The 18,091-nt window shown below is 40.6% G+C and overlaps 2 protein-coding genes across 3 annotated transcripts in view; one reads left to right on the top strand and one right to left on the bottom strand.

The window, feature by feature from the left end:
• Positions 1–14,235, top strand: part of CACNA2D3 (calcium voltage-gated channel auxiliary subunit alpha2delta 3) — a 1,008,555-nt gene extending 994,320 nt beyond the window's left edge. The window contains exons 34-36 of the mRNA XM_073574154.1: positions 7,987–8,100; positions 11,653–11,734; positions 13,813–14,235. Coding sequence (XP_073430255.1) covers positions 7,987–8,100; positions 11,653–11,734; positions 13,813–13,905 — 289 coding nt within the window. The 3' untranslated portion in view covers positions 13,906–14,235. The remainder of the gene's footprint in view (positions 1–7,986; positions 8,101–11,652; positions 11,735–13,812) is intronic.
• Positions 1–18,091, bottom strand: part of LRTM1 (leucine rich repeats and transmembrane domains 1) — a 255,931-nt gene that overhangs the window by 237,398 nt on the left and 442 nt on the right. The window contains exons 2-3 of one of the 2 annotated variants that reach the window (XR_012231853.1): positions 7,807–7,887; positions 7,588–7,712 (exon numbers count right to left, since the gene is read on the bottom strand). The exons of the other annotated variant lie outside the window; for it this stretch is intronic. The gene's annotated coding sequence lies outside the window, so the exon portion shown is untranslated. Of the gene's footprint in view, positions 1–7,587; positions 7,713–7,806; positions 7,888–18,091 lie in introns of those variants that run through there. 2 annotated transcript variants of the gene reach the window in all.

Below are 18,091 nucleotides of genomic sequence, written 5' to 3'. Positions count from 1 at the left end.
CAAAATAGAGAAGGATAGGGAATTACCACACATACAAACCAAGCAACAGTCACTGATAACTCCCCCAACTCTCCTCTTTTGTGCTCCTCTCCCTCCATTAGCCATGGAGCAAATGCTAGCTCTGACAAGGATTAGTAACAGAGCCCAGATTATAAAGCAAAGAGGAGTGGCTAACCGAGCTCAGCTGTGAGCACAAAGATTTCCAACATGGCCGATTAACCTCTGTTCTGCCAGAAAGAATAAGCTTATTTAAAATGAAGGAGAAGTGCTTCTTCTCAGCTCGGTCTTCTGGCTCCACACTGTCACGGTAACCCCGTGACATGGATTTTCCGGTATCAGCGCCTGGATCAGCGGGTGCGTGACCACAAGTATGTGATTTCCATACATGCGGTCACATGCTATCTAGACATGTGTGGCCTTGCCCAATCGAGCGAAGCCAGACACAGTCTAGTCGGAATGTGGCCATAAGTATGCAACTGTGGTCATAAGACTGCCCACTCTCAGCGCCGCCACAGGAGAATCCTTACAGACAGCAGTGTGTGCGATGTGAGTATCCCCAAGTCTGCAGTCACATAGAGTGACTGTAAATGTTTTACCTAAAGTCAGACAACCCCTTTAAACTAACGATAGATTATTTCAATATCTAAAAATCATTAGTTAATAAGTGTCAATGTGAATGTGGGGGTAAGGGACATGATGGATGACTATAGTAAAGGCAACGTTTAAGATTTACCCACTCTTGAAAGAGAAAAAAAATACACAACATCCTTGAAAAAAATAAATCCATCTTACCAAACCTTTGCTACTACTCTTCCAGTGCTACCCAGAACCCACGCAAATCTCTATGCTCACTTTTCCTGTTGGGTAAACAGACGACTGCTGTTGTCGATTGCTTGTCCCTACAGCCAGAAAAGGGTGTGTAGACAACTGTAGGCATATCACAATCTGGATTAAAAATAAATATTATCACTCTTGCAGTTTTCACTCTGACCAGTGGGAATTTTAAGAATTTAACTTCCTATTGTTTCAGGATGCAACATATGTACATAGCCACAATGGTCAGACCCCGATCCTATGTTTTGTATTGAAGTGACTAACGAGCATGTGCCAAAGTCATTGTGAAGGGAGCAGGTGAGCTGTGTCATCGGCTATAGTGATTGATGGATCCTGTGTTATTACCTCTGTATAGAAGTGTTACCTCACATGCCTCTGATGATAATGCAACTGCTGAAAACTCTTCCTAAAAATATAGGACATATGGGTCTGAAAAAGTCTCAGTAGTTAGCATGAAAAATACAAGATTACTAACTTTGATTTTTTTCAGACCCACAGCATAAAAACCTGATTTAAACAATAGGTAATTTTCTGATGATTGCTTTCCTTAAAGGTACAGCACACAGTATTTGTATGATCATTAACTGAGCTATGCATTTGCATTGCCTCTAAATTCCGCATATTGTCAGGGATTCCATAGGGTTCAAACATGGATAGCTTATCCTAAGGGTTCTCAACATTATCCGATGCTTGAAATTGGCACGTGTCAGATAAGAAAAAACAAGACCTAAACTTTTGAGCCTGAAACAATGAGAGAGAAAAATTGTGAACTTGTTTCTTGCGATAAATTCCAAAACGAAACCAAGAATACTTGACTGTAGACATCAAGTTGCTGAATTTATCTCTTTGTGCATTTCCATGGATCAGATGTCCATGGAGAACTAGATGAAGGATTCCACCATGGTCACCCTAGCGCAATCTGTAAATGCTATTTTATAGATGAAGCAGTAAAGAAAAAAGTGAATAAGAAATAAAATGTATAAAGTTACATTTTTCCTTATTTTTAAGTTAAAACTGCATTTTTTAAGTACAAAACACCTTTAACTACTACCCAGGGGTGAACTTGTAATGTGTGACCGGTGTTGCTATTTGCTGGACAATGAAGTAAATGCGTCCTCTGTCCATATATCTGAAATGTTATTCATGCTTATAAAGGCAGGGTGCACGGATGAATAACTTGACCCATGTGAGAGTTTAGACATATTTTTATTTACCACAAAGTAAACAAAATTAACCTTGATTCTATATTTGGCGTGTACCGCCATGGAGCAGATATAGACCCTTTACTATTACCTTTATGAAGAAGGACGTGTGCCAAGCAAGCAGGTGTCCACGGTGATTGATTAATGTGCGTCTTAACAGTACGGAGAACTTTCATTTGATAGTAAAAAGGAAAATAAAGCTAGAAATAGGAATATTTCATAGTCCAAGATTTAGGGGGCTAAACGTTTTCCTTCTTCGTCTGAGTGCATCTTCTGCTCCATGTGTGAGGCTTTCTATCTGTTGCAACATTCCTATTTGTGAGTACCAAGACGTGACGCAAACAAGCTATTCTGTCTTGCCCTGTTAATTTAGATAGTGGGCAAGGGCAGCAAACTAAAATTTTGATGAAGGAACACCTACCTGCGTCACTGTCAAAGGTATAGTTCCCCATTACTCTAATTTTGCATGGCATATGGACCAAAGCGCAACTATAACCTTGGCACACCTTAAAGGTATGGACTTGTACGGGTCCTTCCCTATCGGCAACTTCATATGCCAATTGTTAGTAACTTGACTTGGATGAACATGGACCAATGAGATTGAATAGGATTCTACTGTTGAAGAACTGGCCACGTTGATGGTGCCATGAGAAATGCTTCCGGTTTCTTGACCATGGAGTGAATTACCTGTATGATAGACTCCTTGCTAGAGATGGGTTGCATCTTACGAAAACAGGAAAACATATACTTGGTAGACGCCTTGCCACACTCATCAGCAGAGCTTTAAACTAGAGCAATATTGGATTGGAAATATACCGCTAGGAAAAAATATGCAGCTAATGAATTCTTTTGAGAACTCTGCGATTTGAAGTGGAAATAAAGAATAAAAAAACATGAAATTCTGAATGAAAATAGAGGAGCAAAAGAAACTGACTACAAACTAAAATGTGTTTATACAAATACACTGAGTATGGGAAACAAACAAGGAAAATTGGAGCTGCTAACACATGCAGAGAGATACACTATGTCATAGACATCACTGAAACTTGATGGGATGATATATATGATTGTATTACCAACCTTGAGGGCTACATTTATTTATTAGAAACAGGATTAACAAGAGGGGGGAGGTGTTGCAATGTATGTTAGGAAAATGTATATCTCACAGAGATCCAAGCTTCTGAGACTAGTAGCTCTGTATAAAGTTTTTTGGTAAGTATACAAGAAAAGAAGAACAGAAAGGACACTATTTTAGATGTTTTGTATAGGCCACTTGGACAGACTGAAGATATGGATGAACTCTTCTTACATCAGATGTCTCTGTTCTCAAAAAAAAAAGTATGACATAGTGATCATGGGAGAGTTTAACTATCCAGATTAACTATTCAGACTGCTTATATGTATCTGGTTCCTCATCAAGTACATTGGTGTTAACAGAATAGGGACTTTGAAAGGGGTAGTCCAGTGAAAACAAGTTATCACCTTTCCTCAGGTCCAACAGAAGGAACTTGCACTGATCGGCAGAATGCGGAATTTTTATCCCAATGGGGCACTTTTACCCCCATTATAACGTGAAACAGAAGGTCTGATGGCCAAACACCCCTCCATTCTTTCCCTATAGGGCTGCCAGAAAAAGACAATCACAGTCCCATAGGGAAAATTATTGAGCATGCACACGGCTGCTCCATTCTAACAGGGATAAAAGTGCCTCATTCTGATGATCACTGGTCCACCATCAATCAATAAGAAATCTCATCTATCCTGTCAATAGGTGTTAATTTGTTTTTATTTGACACCCACCTTGAAATGCACAACTTTACCCAGATATGCCACCAAGCCATATGTGACTGATGGCAAATGGACGTGGTTTACGTGAACAAAGCCATTTTCTCAGTGAGACGTCCCCAAATTTGGGAATTATAAAATTGTGAACTAAACCGGCAAAATCGAAACAGTTATTAACTATGCAGAAATTTCTGACCTTAATATTATTTAATGAAGAGGTGATCAAGCATTGACATATCATTGGTATCCATTTATTCATGTGGTAGACCACAGAAAGCATGCCTGGATTTGGAATATCCTAAATTAATTGGATGATGAGCATTTATGTGGACATCAGTATTTAGATAGCTTTTTGGTGATGGATTTTGGACAAACTTATTGTCATTTGATAATCAACCACTGATGGAACCTCTGTTTAAAGAGCAAACTTTCAATTGGTGATGCCCACCATTCCGAAAATCCTTTTCGCATAGCCTATAGACTAAGTTTCTAGGCGGTGCGTGGTACAACAAACAGGCCAAGTATATGTTCTGCATATCAATGTCAGCAGGTACATTTGTTTGTGATTTAAATCTGCGTACCAAGTGCCACTTGAGCCTGCCAAACCAATCTAATAAAACGACTGTGAAAGCTCAAAATTTGCAAATTACAAAACGCAGTGCCAGAAAAATGAGCACAAAAGGATTGCTATCACTTATTCAAAATGAAAAGCCTCCAGGCTGGGATTTTCTTTTTTTTTATTTATTTATTTTCTTAACCTCCTCCTTTTAAGTTTGCTTTTGGCTTATGGAGAACTTGCAGGTGGGGAAGGCAAACATTAATAAAAAAACACGGAATGTAATCGGCTAATATCACATTGTTTCCTGTTTGTTTTTCTTACAATGTTTAATTTCTAAATAACTCACATAAAGTTGAAATTCATTGTCGCCAAAAAACATTTTTTTTTACAAAATGTTGCTAGTTTTATTTCTTTTTCAGAGAAAATATTCAATACATTTATTAAATGCAGACTTATTTAATTTTTTGCAAGAGAACAAGATGAAATGAATGTCCTCCTATCATGACCATACTAAATAAAAACAAGTAGGTCATTGCAATAGTTTTGGAAACCTTTTCCGCCATTTTGACTATTCTGCACAATGGTTTATGGTTTAGCTTCCTCAACTCCACCAATTCATATCTAATTTGCATGTGTTTTTAATATAGAAATTGGAATAAGGATAGTGTCATACTGTATTCAGGAACCCATTCAGTAGCTTCATTGGGGTTTACTTTCGAACCACCACAAAATGGGATTCGGGCGTATGTGCCAACAAGGACAGAGACTATAACGGTGCCAACACATCGAACATGCACTGTGTTGTGCTTCATTTTTTGGCATATACGCCTATTAGAGGTGGAAAACCCAGACACAGTCTACTACATCTGGGTGTCTGTCTCCGGTAGCTGGACCCTCCCGAAAATGATGCTCGACAGAGGGGGCATTATAGTCATTGGCATTGTTGGCACATATGCCCAAATTCCATTCTTTGGGGGGTTCTAATGTAAGCCCCAGCAGAGTCACTGAATGGGTATCTGAAAGAGTGACACTTTGGGTAGCAACTTACATAACGTGAGAGCAAAGGATAGGGCATGAGGAAATCCAACATATTTTTATCAAACTTTTCCGAGACATCTGCCATCAGTACAAAATTGGGACCCTCGTTTACATATAAGATAGTCAGCCGATTGTGCCAAAATTGACAAGTTTGGTTGACATTGCTCTACTCTGTAGTTGAGAGGGCTGTTTTACAACTTGGAGAAAAATTGGAAAAAAAAAACAAAAACAATTGTCAACCAAAAGGCTTTCCGAAATTTTCAATTTCTTTCTAAGTCTTTGCTCACATTCCAGAATTATGATAAAGTTGCATACTCCTGCGATATCAATGTATTTTTCATTAATTAAATGTTGTGATATACCCTATGTCTTAAAGTAGGAAAAGCAAAGAAAAGTGCTCCATGTGTGTACCGATCAACCAAATGAATTAGAACAACGTAAGTGTTGCTCACCTAACGAGATTGTGCTAACCATGCACAACACTGGCATGACGGTGCGAGCTCTCCCGTATAGCTGCTGCACCAACCACAGGCTCCTACTGGTGAAAGCATGGAGCTGGATGAATGAAGGAAGGGGAAAGAAACGGAAAATGAATCTACTGGGCACTGCAAGAATGAGATAAGCCAGGTTCAGGTAGGATAAAACCTTTTATTTCACTACTCGTTTCAAGGGTAGTCCATCCTCTTCATCAGGTGTGTACAAGCTATAGATCTCCATCAGCCTTTATACAGGCAGGCTGCGACATCACAATGCATGCAAAATGTTACTGTCACCCAATTATTACAACTGAAATTAGCAAATAAAAGCTATATATTGTTCACAGAATTCTGATATTTTAAATAGCACAAATAAATATATATAAAATTAATGCAAATTTAAAGAGATACAAATACTAAGGTAAATTTGAAGTGTTCATATTGCAAAACATCTCATTCACTGGATAACATGGAGGAAAGATATTATGAACAACATCTAAATAACTGTCTCAGACCACACACTATAAACCTGGAATATATATATATATAACACCTTACCTTAGCGCAGAGATCCCCAACCTGTAGCTCGGGAGCCACATGTGGCTCACAATCTCATGAATTGTAGCTCGCGGCTGTCTGCTAGTTTGGTGCATCAGCTCCAGGTCTAGCAAAGAGCTATGAAGAGCGCATCTCAAAATGGTGAATTTTTTGAGCAGTCCTGCACAGAAGAGCAGATCTCGATGCACATATACTGGTCTTAGGGGTTTAGAGATAATTTAAGGATGGTGTGCTGGAGAAAAGATAATACTACCGGTCAGAGGAGGTGCTTGAAGCTGGACACAACAGTGTGGCAGGAGTGCTTGATGGGAGAATACTGAAAAGGGAAATTGTGGGAACCCTTGGATCTTGGTATACTGCTTCTGTGGAAATGCTTTCGCTTTCGTTATACCCATAATAGGGGCTTTGGTTGCCACTAATGTGAGGGAGTGTGGGAGTTGGTTGTGGCTCGTGACCATCTCTCAAAGCTGAACATTGCTCACGACCCTCTCTCAGAGCTGGATGTGGCTTGCGATCCTCTCTCAGAGCTGTATGTGGCTCTCAAAGACAGAAATGTTGGGGACCACTGCCTTAGCATATATATTTGCCTTTATACACCTGATGAAGAGGATGGACCATCCTCAAAACTCATAGTGGAATAAAAGGTTTCACCCTACCTGGACCTGGCTTGTCTCCTCCTTGCAGTGCCTAATAGTTTCCGCTGCCCTTTTTTGCCTTCCCTCATATGTCTTCAAGAGGATCCTGTGATGAGAAAATGGAAACGGTCTTAGGAGCGCAGGAAAGAGATTCAGACAAGAGATGGGTTTAAACCAAAACGCGTTTCGACGGAGGATCCGTCTTCATCAGGTGGAACTGATGAAGACGGATCCTCCATCGAAACGCGTTGTGGTTTAACCCCATCTCTTGTCTGAGTCTCTTTCCTGCGCTCCTAAGACCGTTTCCATTTTCTCATTGCTCCTATCCTCCATTGGAGGTTTTCTGCTGGAGCTGCGGTGGAGACCTGACATTTTTGTCTGCCCCGGGTTGCTTCCTAAGAGCTACTCTATGACCGCTTATCACTGACTCTTATTCAAGAGGATCCTGGCACTTGCACAATCACCTGGGTGCAGGTTTACATCTTATTTTTGTCAAAAAATGACAGCTTGAATGCAACAGAATGTCAATTTGCAGGAAGAAATTTGTAGGGGATGTTTCATGATTCTTTATCTTGTTCATTTGCCATTTTCTCTGTACTCTTCTTCCATTAGCCATAGCAGAGACCTAATGTGGGGCAGCCATTAAGGATGACTTGGTACATTATGGCTGTAAATATCATAGTTTGTCAATTTTACGACTGAGCACAATGTTAGCTTACATTTCTGCTATGAGGGAAATCCGTAGCTCTCATCAGTGATGATCAATGTCAGGGGGCTTTAGGAGCCGGGGACGATTACTTCTGGAAAGGAGTGGAGAAAAGCCATTAATATAATTTCCATTTGAAACTTCTTTTAAGCCATGTTTCAGCCAAACATTTTTATGTTTTGTTTTTTTTCAGGTCATTTGTAATTCAACAAATTCCTAGCAGCAATCTCTTCATGGTCGTGGTGGACAATGTCTGCAGCTGTAGCAATGTGCCCCCAATCACTATGGCACCTATTGAAATAAGATATATCCTTTGCTAACATCTATCTATCTATCTTAGAATGTTTGCATGTATTCTTAGGCATACTGCATTATCATCTGGTACATAAAATAGTGCATTAGCATTCTATAAATATATGATCTATAAAATGACTATTAACAATTTCCTAAAAAAAATTAAACCTAGTCTGTGACATTCAAATATGACGTGGAAATGTTCAATTTTCAGTTTTTAACTTTATATACAACATATGGCAGCACCACAAAACCTCCATTTCCACATTTGCACAATAATTTGCAACTGTTTACACCCATCTGTAGGTGAGTATTACCAAAAGGGGTGTGGTGAACATCAGTCTGAAAAATTTTAGCCATTTGTCAAAAGTGTTAATGTGCCATATGTGTCCTCTTCACTTTCATTATCAGCGGGTTAGGACACTTTGATTAAAAATTTAGAACACATCTTAGCTAGGGATGGGCAAACTTTAATAGTAAAGTTCGGGTTCTGAACCGAACATCTAGTGTCCATGCACAGACACTGAACACAGACTTTTAAATAAATAATTTAAAAAAAAAGCATAGGATTCCACCCTTTTCTCATAACCAGTAAAGCTAAAGTGGACAGCTGGGGGCTGCTATTCTCAGACTGGCAATGGTCCATGGATATTGGCTGTCACCAGCCTATATATAGCAGCTCGCAGCTGACCCAGAATAGCCGCCAATTGTGTGCCTGGCTCTTCCCAATTGCCCTGGTGCAGTGGCAAATGGAGTGATACTATTGGGGTTGATGTTAGCTTTGTAATATCAGCTGACATCAAGCCCAAGGGTTAGTAATGGAGAGGTGTCTATCGGACACCCCTATTTCTAAACCCACAGTCAAATGTAATAAAGACAAAGACAGAGTAAAGTCCTTTAATTGAAATAAACACAGAGACTCCTTTATTTGAAATAAAAACTCCTTGACCCTCTTTTACCAATTTATTCAGACGCCTCTCCATTACTAACCCATGGGTTTGATTTCATTGGCCATGAAACAGCTGAAATCAACCATACAACTATTACCCCAATTGCCACCACACCAGGGCAAAAGGGAAGATCGAGGCTAAGTGCCAGAATTGGCACATCTTATGGATGTGCCAGTTTTGGGGTGGCGGGATGATGTTCTTTGTCGGGGAGGGGGCCCCTTCCTACTCTATTAATATCAGCCCACAGCTGTCTGCATAGCCTTTGCTGGATAGTAAATATAGGCTGGACCCCACGTCATTTTTAGGGGGGTTCTCCTCTGGAATAGCCAGTAAAGGCTAAGCAAACAGCTGTGAGCTGATAGTAATAGCATTGGAACCAAACCTTTATGGCTATTGGCCCCTTCCCAGAATATTAAACATAAGTCCCCAGCCATCAGCTTTCCTTCAGCTGATTATGAAAATTATGTGAGACCCCACACATTTTTTTTAAATTTTTTTTTATTTTTTTTAACAAATACAGTAAAATATACCTACACATAGAAAATTAGGTGGCACTCACCGGTCTGTAAAATCCAAAGTTTATTTCAAATATTAAAACATCTTCGACATGGAAGTGGATAGCGGAGTATGAGAACGACGACAGTCGTTTTTCACAATTGCGCTTCTATTAGTCAAGTTGACCTGTAGAAGCGCAATTGCACGAAACAGCCATCATCGTTCTCACACTCCTCTCTCCACTTTCGTGCCGAAGAGGTTTTAATATTTTAAATAAACTTTGGATTTTACAGACCGTTGAGTGCCACCTAATTTTCTACATGTATGGACTTATAGTACTGTTGTTTCCTGGGTTGGCACCCAAAGGTCCAGGTACATATGCCTGCAGCAGGATTGTCATGCCACGGGTTCAATAGCGGTGTGGATCATTTTGTGCTTGTGTGGACAGTAAAATACACACCAAAGGTATCCTTAGCTCCCAGCCTCCAGGTTTTCCAGCAGCTGGAAACACAAGTAACCTTAAAGTTTCCCAAGAGGTTTCTGGGCCTTACAGCTTCTGGTAGACCAGGTGGCTGTGAACTCTGGTAACCTTTACTTGAGTTCACAGCCACCAGGCCTCACAGTAGCTCAAGTGCTAGACTGATGAATGCTGGAGTGCTGAGTGCTAGACTTGATTGTTCATCAGTTTGGCACTGGCACTGTGCAGCACGAGAACCAGCTGCTCTGAGCTCAGGTGACCTTACAGTAAGGTTATTTCAGTTCACAGCAGACAGTCCCTTGTGATAACCGGGCGCTCTGAACTGAGATAACCTTACTGTTGTCACCTCAGTTCCCAGCAGCTGGGTTTCACAGAGTGCAGCTACAGTTTATTTAAATAAATAATTTAAAAAAATGCATTTTGATAACCATTCAAGCTAAAGCAGACAGCTGCAGGCTGCATCCCTCAACTGTCAGCTTTATCTTGGCTGGCTATCAAAAATATAGTGGTGCCCAAGTGTTTTTTTTAATTATTTAAATAAATAATTTAAATAAATGACATGGGGTCCCCCCATTTTTGATAACCAGCCATGCTAAAGCAGACAGCTGGGGGCTGGTATTCTCAGACTGGGAAAGGGCCATGGATATTGACCCACGATAGCCATAAAAGTAGCAGCCCATAACACCCCTTGAAAAGGCGCATCTATTAGATGTTCCAATCCTGGACCTTTGCCCGGCTCTTCACACTTGACCTGGTAAGGTGGCAAGTGGGGTAATATTTATGGGGTTGATGTCAGCTTTGTAATGTCAGCTGACATCAAGCCCTGGGGTTAGTATTGGATAAGTGTCTTTCAGACACCCCCATTACTAACCCTGTAGTGAATATTAAATAAAGACACACATAGAAAAAACTCCTTTATTTAATATAAGCACCCCCCACTCTCTTTTACCCATTTATTTCTGAAATTACAGCTGACCAGACACATTTTTTCTCCTGCTATAACACAGATGGCAGTGTGGGAAAAGGGCAAGGATTTTCTGCCTTTGTTAATTTATTTGAATTGGGTCTGGTTTAAGTTTGTTTACCGTACTAGTACCTGAACAGAAATTTTTTTTCATGCTCGACTGAACCCGACACACTTGAATATCCACAAGTTTGCCCATCACTAATCTTAGCGATATGTCATAATTTTTGAACATGGAAAAATTCTGTAAAATGGGATGGAATAACCAGCAAGAACAAAGGAGACAAATATCCTTAATAGTTCCCAATTCATAGGGTGGCAGCTTTTTATACCTGCCTCAAGTCGACTACTGGGAAATTCCTCCCTTCAGTTCCTGAGTTTTTATTTTAGGATGATGGGTGGCGTATATTTTGGACTCATTGGTAACTGTTAAGCGCTAGATATTTTGCGGACTCTGTGTTTGCTAAATTTCTGAATGGTGGTATTATGTGGACAGTATTAGGCACAAATATTTGGGGAGTATTATTACAGTTCTCACTCAAAGTTTTTCCCCTTCATGGACCCGATATAGAGACTTTCATATGAGTTTGCCAACATCCTCTACCTTGACCTTGTCTTGTTCTCATTCATAGTGCATAAATGGATTTACTAAATCTTTTTCCTTAACTCCACTGTACACAATGAATCCCTCAAATGTGAACGTTTAAAATCCCAGAAGATACGAAGGCGGCCAGAATCCTGCCATGGATTCCATCCAGAAGTAAGTTACAAGAGTAACTCTGTCTCAGTCTCTGTACTGGGAAGCTTGAAAAAGGTCCACATCCCTTGGGACCGAAACATCACCAGATGGGCAATTAAACTGTACATGAATTGACTCTACCATGGTGTGCTGCTTTCATCTTTTTGGATATATGTACCGGGAAGTAGAGATGAGCGTATCGCTTCGTACATCCACAGTCCAGGTCAGTGCTCTCTGGCTATGGACAGGAGCTGCGTGACTTTCTCTACCCTCCATGATCTCAGACTTGGCTTATGATTAGCTGGACTGGAGAAACATCATGCCACACAAATGATGTCATGTGAGGCTGTTAAATCACATGCCACACAAGGGAACCCAGAAGCTCAGGAAATTCACACAGCTGCTGTCCCCGACCAAACAGCACTAACCTGGACCATGGACCAGTTGCGCGAAGCCATCCTTTCTTCTCTACTGGGAAGTTATAAGGGAGTGACTGAAATGCAGAGCTGTTCCTTGGTCTTTGTAAATTTCTGGACTCAAGGGATTCTTTAGATTGATCAGAAGAAAAAAGGAAGGATAGTTGAGAACATTTCCACTACTACCAGCATGCAAGCTCCATAGTCCTTTTCATTATTATAGCCTTAGCTCCATTTACAATAATGCATGAGGTGAAATCTCACAGCTTTCATTGATAGATCTACAGATTAGCATCAAATTTCAAAATGTGAAAACATAGGGTTCCTCTTTACTCAAATTTAGGTGGGGTTTACCAGCTTTATGTTCTAGCCCATACAAACCTCTAAGTAATAAAAAAAATGCAAAAAACACAGCATAGTCTCCAGAATGGAAAATGAACTCCACACCAAAGTGAAAAAAGGGGTTTTCCTGGATGACAAACATCTGGATATTTTCTTCCAAAAACTGCACCACAAGTGAGTGATGCTGAGCTGGAATATCAAACACAACCCATTGGCAGCGCCGGTGGCATTTTTGATAGAAAGCCGTTACCTTTTTCAACCCCTATAATTATTATTTTTAACATTCATACAAGCGAAATAGTCAGTTCCACACAATTCTACTCGTCTACTTAGGGTTCTTTTACACTTGCCGTGTTTTTGCGGGCAATAGATTTCTATGGGGCCGCAAAAATGGCCCGCAAAAATTTGTCGGAGTGCCATGTGCCGTATGGCTGTGAGGGCCGTATTTACGGCCGTGAAAAATATCAGGAAGTGTAAAAGAAGCCTTACTGTAGTTTAAAAGATTGTTTAAGGATAGACATTGGTTGAATATCACTTGATTTGACCACAAATAACCAATGGAGGACCAACTGTTGTGATAACTAAGAATGAAGAGTCAGCGGCACCTGGATTGTAAATATCTGTCTTCACTCTGCTCTCTGGCTTGGACTGTAGATTGACTGTAGAAGGCCAATCCATGCCGTTTGAGAAGAAGGTAGAGCAATTTCCTAGCGTAAATGCATATTTATTCTAGTCATCAGACGGGGTCTTTAAAAGGGTTGTCCAGTCTTACGTTACACGTCTGCAGTCACTCGATGTGGCTGCCGACATGTGAATCCTCACATTGCGCACTTTGAGGATTCTCCAGTGTCGAGAGCTATTTGCATGCATGCGGTCACGTGCCGACTAGAAGGGTGCAGCCTCGCTCAACACAAGTGTATTGAGCAAGGCTGACCATGGCAAGTCAGAATATGACCGGAAGTTTGCAAATTGCATACTTGTTGTCACATGACCGCCACTCTGGCACAGGAGAATCCTGACAGTGAACATTGTGCTTGCAATGTGAGGATTCACAAGTCTGTAAGTCTCTCAGAGTGACTGCAGACTTGTAGCCTAAGACCAGACAACCCCCTTAAGTGATATGCAACCAATTTTTATCCAAATAAGAAAACTTTAGTTAACTCTTTTCATACCAGCCAATAATTTTACGATAAGCTTGTGAGCTTTGTATTTGTATATGTTACTACGTTATGTCACTCCTTTTTGCCTTTATAAATATACAGTATATGGTATTAGTCTCATTTTATCCATTAATCCAAAAATACAATTTTTTTGTTCACCTGTCTCCCTTTTTTCCTTTAGGAAAATGCCAGAGAATGTGGTGGAGCATTTGGCATCTCTTCCCAGCCCATAACAATGCTGCTATCTCTTCTAATGGTCTATATCTCCAGGTGACATTGACTGCATTGACCTCATGGCATGCTACACACCTGGATAAACTGTGAACTGAGACGATTGGTGCAATATAGAAGAGACGAAATGTAGTCTAAACATCAGCATTTCATGACTTTAAACTGTCGGAGAGGAGTAAAAAAAAGCAAAAAACGATAATCCAAACAAGAATATTCTTCTAGTCCGCAATTCATTCAGCCGCGAAAGCCTCATTAATTTATCACGCCTCATTACAGCTGGACAGCAGACGCTGGTGACCCTCATTTTCAGCTTTGCCACATCAAGATAATTTAAAATGGTGTACTTTTTAAATAAAGTATATTAAAATCATGACTCAAACGCCTGGAAGTTTTTGTTAATAATTCGTCTTTGGTAGTTTGTCCGACCTTTGGTCCGAGCATGAAGCTCAGCAGTGCATTGAAGGACAACTCCACCTTGGGTTATGTCATCATCTGACCACATTTGTTTCTTTTTCTTGACCTTGGCTAAAGTAACGTAAACTATGGAGTGATAAACTTGTATGTGTACTAGAGATTTGTAGACATAGAACGAAACAATAAACAGACGTCTACGAGATAATATAAACTAATAATGCTGTTTTCCATTAAAAAAATCCTAAAAGTCAGGTCAAGCGGCAATGTTCTGCGGTTACAGCGGCCAATAGATTTCCTTATGTGATAACTTTAACCCCCTAATACGACATGTGTTTTGGACCTTAATGACCGAAAACATATCTTTGTTATCTTTGTTTCATTTCCAGAGCCATAACCTTTTTTTTTTTTTTTTTTTTGCATTTTTCCATTGAAATTGTTGTTCGCAGGCTTGTTTTTAGTGAGACAAGTTGTGTTCTTCCATGGCCCTCTTTTGACAATAGATGTAACTTACTAACGCGTTCTAAGGAATTTAAAACACAGCAATTTGTCCATTTTTTTGGTTTAATGTAAGGATTATTTAAAAAAAATAAAATTAAAATTTGTCGGCATTGCTGAATTTTTTGCCAAAAATTTTGATTCAGGTACTGCAAAAACTCAAATTGCCAGAAAAAGACATGTATGACACTGTGGTCTCCTATCCTTTTCTAGCTCATTAATGCAAATGCAGCCTTAGTAATGTCAAGGTAACCTCAACATATATGGCTATGGGTAAAGGGATGGTAACTGCTGTGCTTTCACACACTATCTGTACTGTTTATTCAGTGTTTTATGGCTTTCTTATCCTATCTTAAAGTCCCGTTACATTTAGCGATGCACCAGCGATCCAAACAATGATACAATCCGGTCAGGATCACTGGTGCATCGCTAAATGGTCGCTAGTGAGCTGCCAAACAGGCAGATCTCACCAGCGATGCAGCAGCGGTCGGCGGTCGTTACTTACCTGTCACACGCAGCGAGGGTGACTTCTTCCGCCCGCCTCCATGGAGTCGCTTGTCGGCGCCAGCAGGAAGCCGATGACGAGAAATGGACCAGGACAATCTCGCGCGATCAGCGATATCCAGTGGGGAGCCGGGTCGGAGGTAAGTGTTACATGTAGTGAGATCGCTAACGATATCGCTGTTGCGTCACAAAATCGGTGACGCTTTAGCTATATCGCTAGCGATCTTGCAATGTGTGAAGGGGGCTTAAGCTGTGAGCTGTGATGTCCTCTCCCTATCAAGATTCCACCCCAAAATGGACGCTGCATTCCCTTCCTCTGCTTTTATACAGGCTGCAATAGTCCCTCCTGATTAGCTGTGCTATACTGAGTGATGTGTTAGCTGCAATGCATTGTGGGAAAGCCCGTTGGGTCTTATCTGATGTCTTGTGGGTCTTCTCTGACTGATAAATGTTTTCGGCAATGTGTTAAATTTCGGCTGCTATTTTACACAATTCACACGAAACAAATTGTTCGAATTCAACACCAATTCAATTTCCATCTAATCGATTCACATATCTTTACAAGTTAACTTTCATTTTATTAGTTGAATATGACAATTTAGCAAATAAGTTATTTTCTTTTTTTTACATTTTTGTACCTTTGTGCAGTCAACATGTTTTATGGAAAAAAAAGGAATGTTTGGTTTTGCAGAATTTTCTCATACATTACATTTTCTTTGTTTTTTGTCTACATACATAACTGTGTGAGAGCTTATTTTCTGTGGGTTAAGGTGTACATATCAGTCCTATTTTGGGGTACATAAAATTTATTGATTCAATTTCTTAATCTTTTTGCTGGGATGCAGGAAAAAAACAGCAATTTCGCCATTACATTTTTGCAGGAATTTTCCGACATATACTGTGCCATAAAAGTTAAAAGTTAAAGTACCCATAGGCTACGTTCACACGTAGCAGAACTCTCACGGAAGATACCGCGAGAATTCCAGAATTCCATTCCGCGGGAAAATCGCATTTTAAATTCCCGCGATTATCCCGCAGAAAAACTAGTGATTTGCAAGCGTAATTAGCTTGCAGAATGCTAGCGTTTTCCAAGTGATCTGGAGCATCGCTTGGAGAACTGATTGACAGGTTGGTCACACTCGTCAAACACAGTGTTTGACGAGTGTGACCAACTTTTTACTACTGATGCTGCCTATGCAGCATCAGTAGTAAAAGATAGGATGTAAAAAATAATTAAAAAATTAAAAAATATTGTTATTCTCACCTTCCGGTGTCCCGCGCAGCCATCCCGCCTCTCTCCACGCTCCAGGCATCTTCAGGTCCCAGTAATCCTTTGTGCGAATGACCGTAAGACGTCGCGCTCCTGCAATACAACGACGTCATCGCGGTCATTCTCGCAAAGGCTTACTGGGACCGGGAGCGTGGAGAGAGGCGGGAAGGCTGAGCGGGATGTCGGAAGGTGAGAATAACAATATTTTTTATTTTAATTCTATTTTTTACAGGGATATGGTACCCAAAGCCCGGAGGACAGTCTCCTCTCCTCCAGACCGTGGGTACCATCCGCAAATGTTCTGCTTACTTTTTGCATGGTGGGCACAGCCACATGCGGAAAGTAAGCAGAACAATGCATTCCTATGGGTGCGGGATCGCCGCGATTCTGCTAAATTAATGAGCATGCTGCGTTGTTTACCGTGAAGCGATTCCGCCGCGGAAAAAACTGCAGCATTAGCACAGCATTGCGGAATCCCATAGGAATGCATGGGATGCTTATTTTTCGTGTTTTCGCTGCAAAATCGCGTGTTTAAAACCGCCGCGACAACGTGAAAAAACCATGACGTGTGAACGCAGCCATATTGTTCAATTAGTTATAATTACAGCAGTACCAAAAATGTTTTTTTTTTTTTTTTACTATGACTTTTTTTATGGCTATCGGGACTTTTTATTAAAAAAAAAAACCTTATTAAATTTAATTTTTTTGTTCTGCCTAAGGACAAAAAAAAATGAACTACATTGTAAATTAAAGCATTAATGCCTATCAGTTTTACAGATGCTTACTGAACACCTGGGGACACAGTATATAATCACCTTAATGCAATTATGTTGCTTGGGGCTGATTGATGCGCTGACAGATGAAGCATCCTTCACTTTATTTTCTGCAGTAAGGCCAGAGTCATACAACTGTAATAATCGGAGTGAGATTGGAATGCAGTGCACGGACTGGCCAGCGGGTCTCCTGACCCGAGCACGACAGCTTCATAGGAACACATGCAGCTGTCATGCTCCAGTAGGTAGAGCCGATGGCCAGTCCATGCACTGCGTTCTAATCTCGAGTTTGGGGATTGCTGGTAGCCTCAGACCTTCATCAAGCAGAAAATTAACTATATATGCAGTATATATTGTATATATCTCGATACCAGCTGAAGAGCCCGGCGCTGCCCGGGCATAGTAACTAACTGTGGTTAGTTATAACAAATTATAATTATCCTCCATCCCATAGTCCCGTGCCAATATACCCATCACACATCCTCCATCCCATAGTCCCGTGCCCATATACCCATCATACATATCCTCCATCCCATAGTCCCGTGCCCATATACCCATCATACATATTCTCCATCCCATAGTCGAGTGCCCATATACCCATCAAACATCCTTCATCTCATAGTCCAGTGCCCATATACCCATTATCACGAAACAATCACTGACCTCAGGGAGACCAGTCAAAGAAAACACTGCGGCAGCCGGCAAAGGCGCTCAATCAGTGAAATCCTAGGTGCATTACTCCCTGGGAAATACGAATATGCAAATAAAGTCCG

Source organism: Dendrobates tinctorius, unplaced genomic scaffold (genome assembly GCF_039654945.1).
Source record: "Dendrobates tinctorius isolate UK_male_01 unplaced genomic scaffold, ASM3965494v1 ptg000038l, whole genome shotgun sequence".
NCBI classification, from domain to species: Eukaryota; Metazoa; Chordata; class Amphibia; order Anura; family Dendrobatidae; genus Dendrobates; species Dendrobates tinctorius.
Note: the sequence above shows the minus strand (reverse complement) of the source record. Positions and strands in the feature narration are given on the sequence as shown.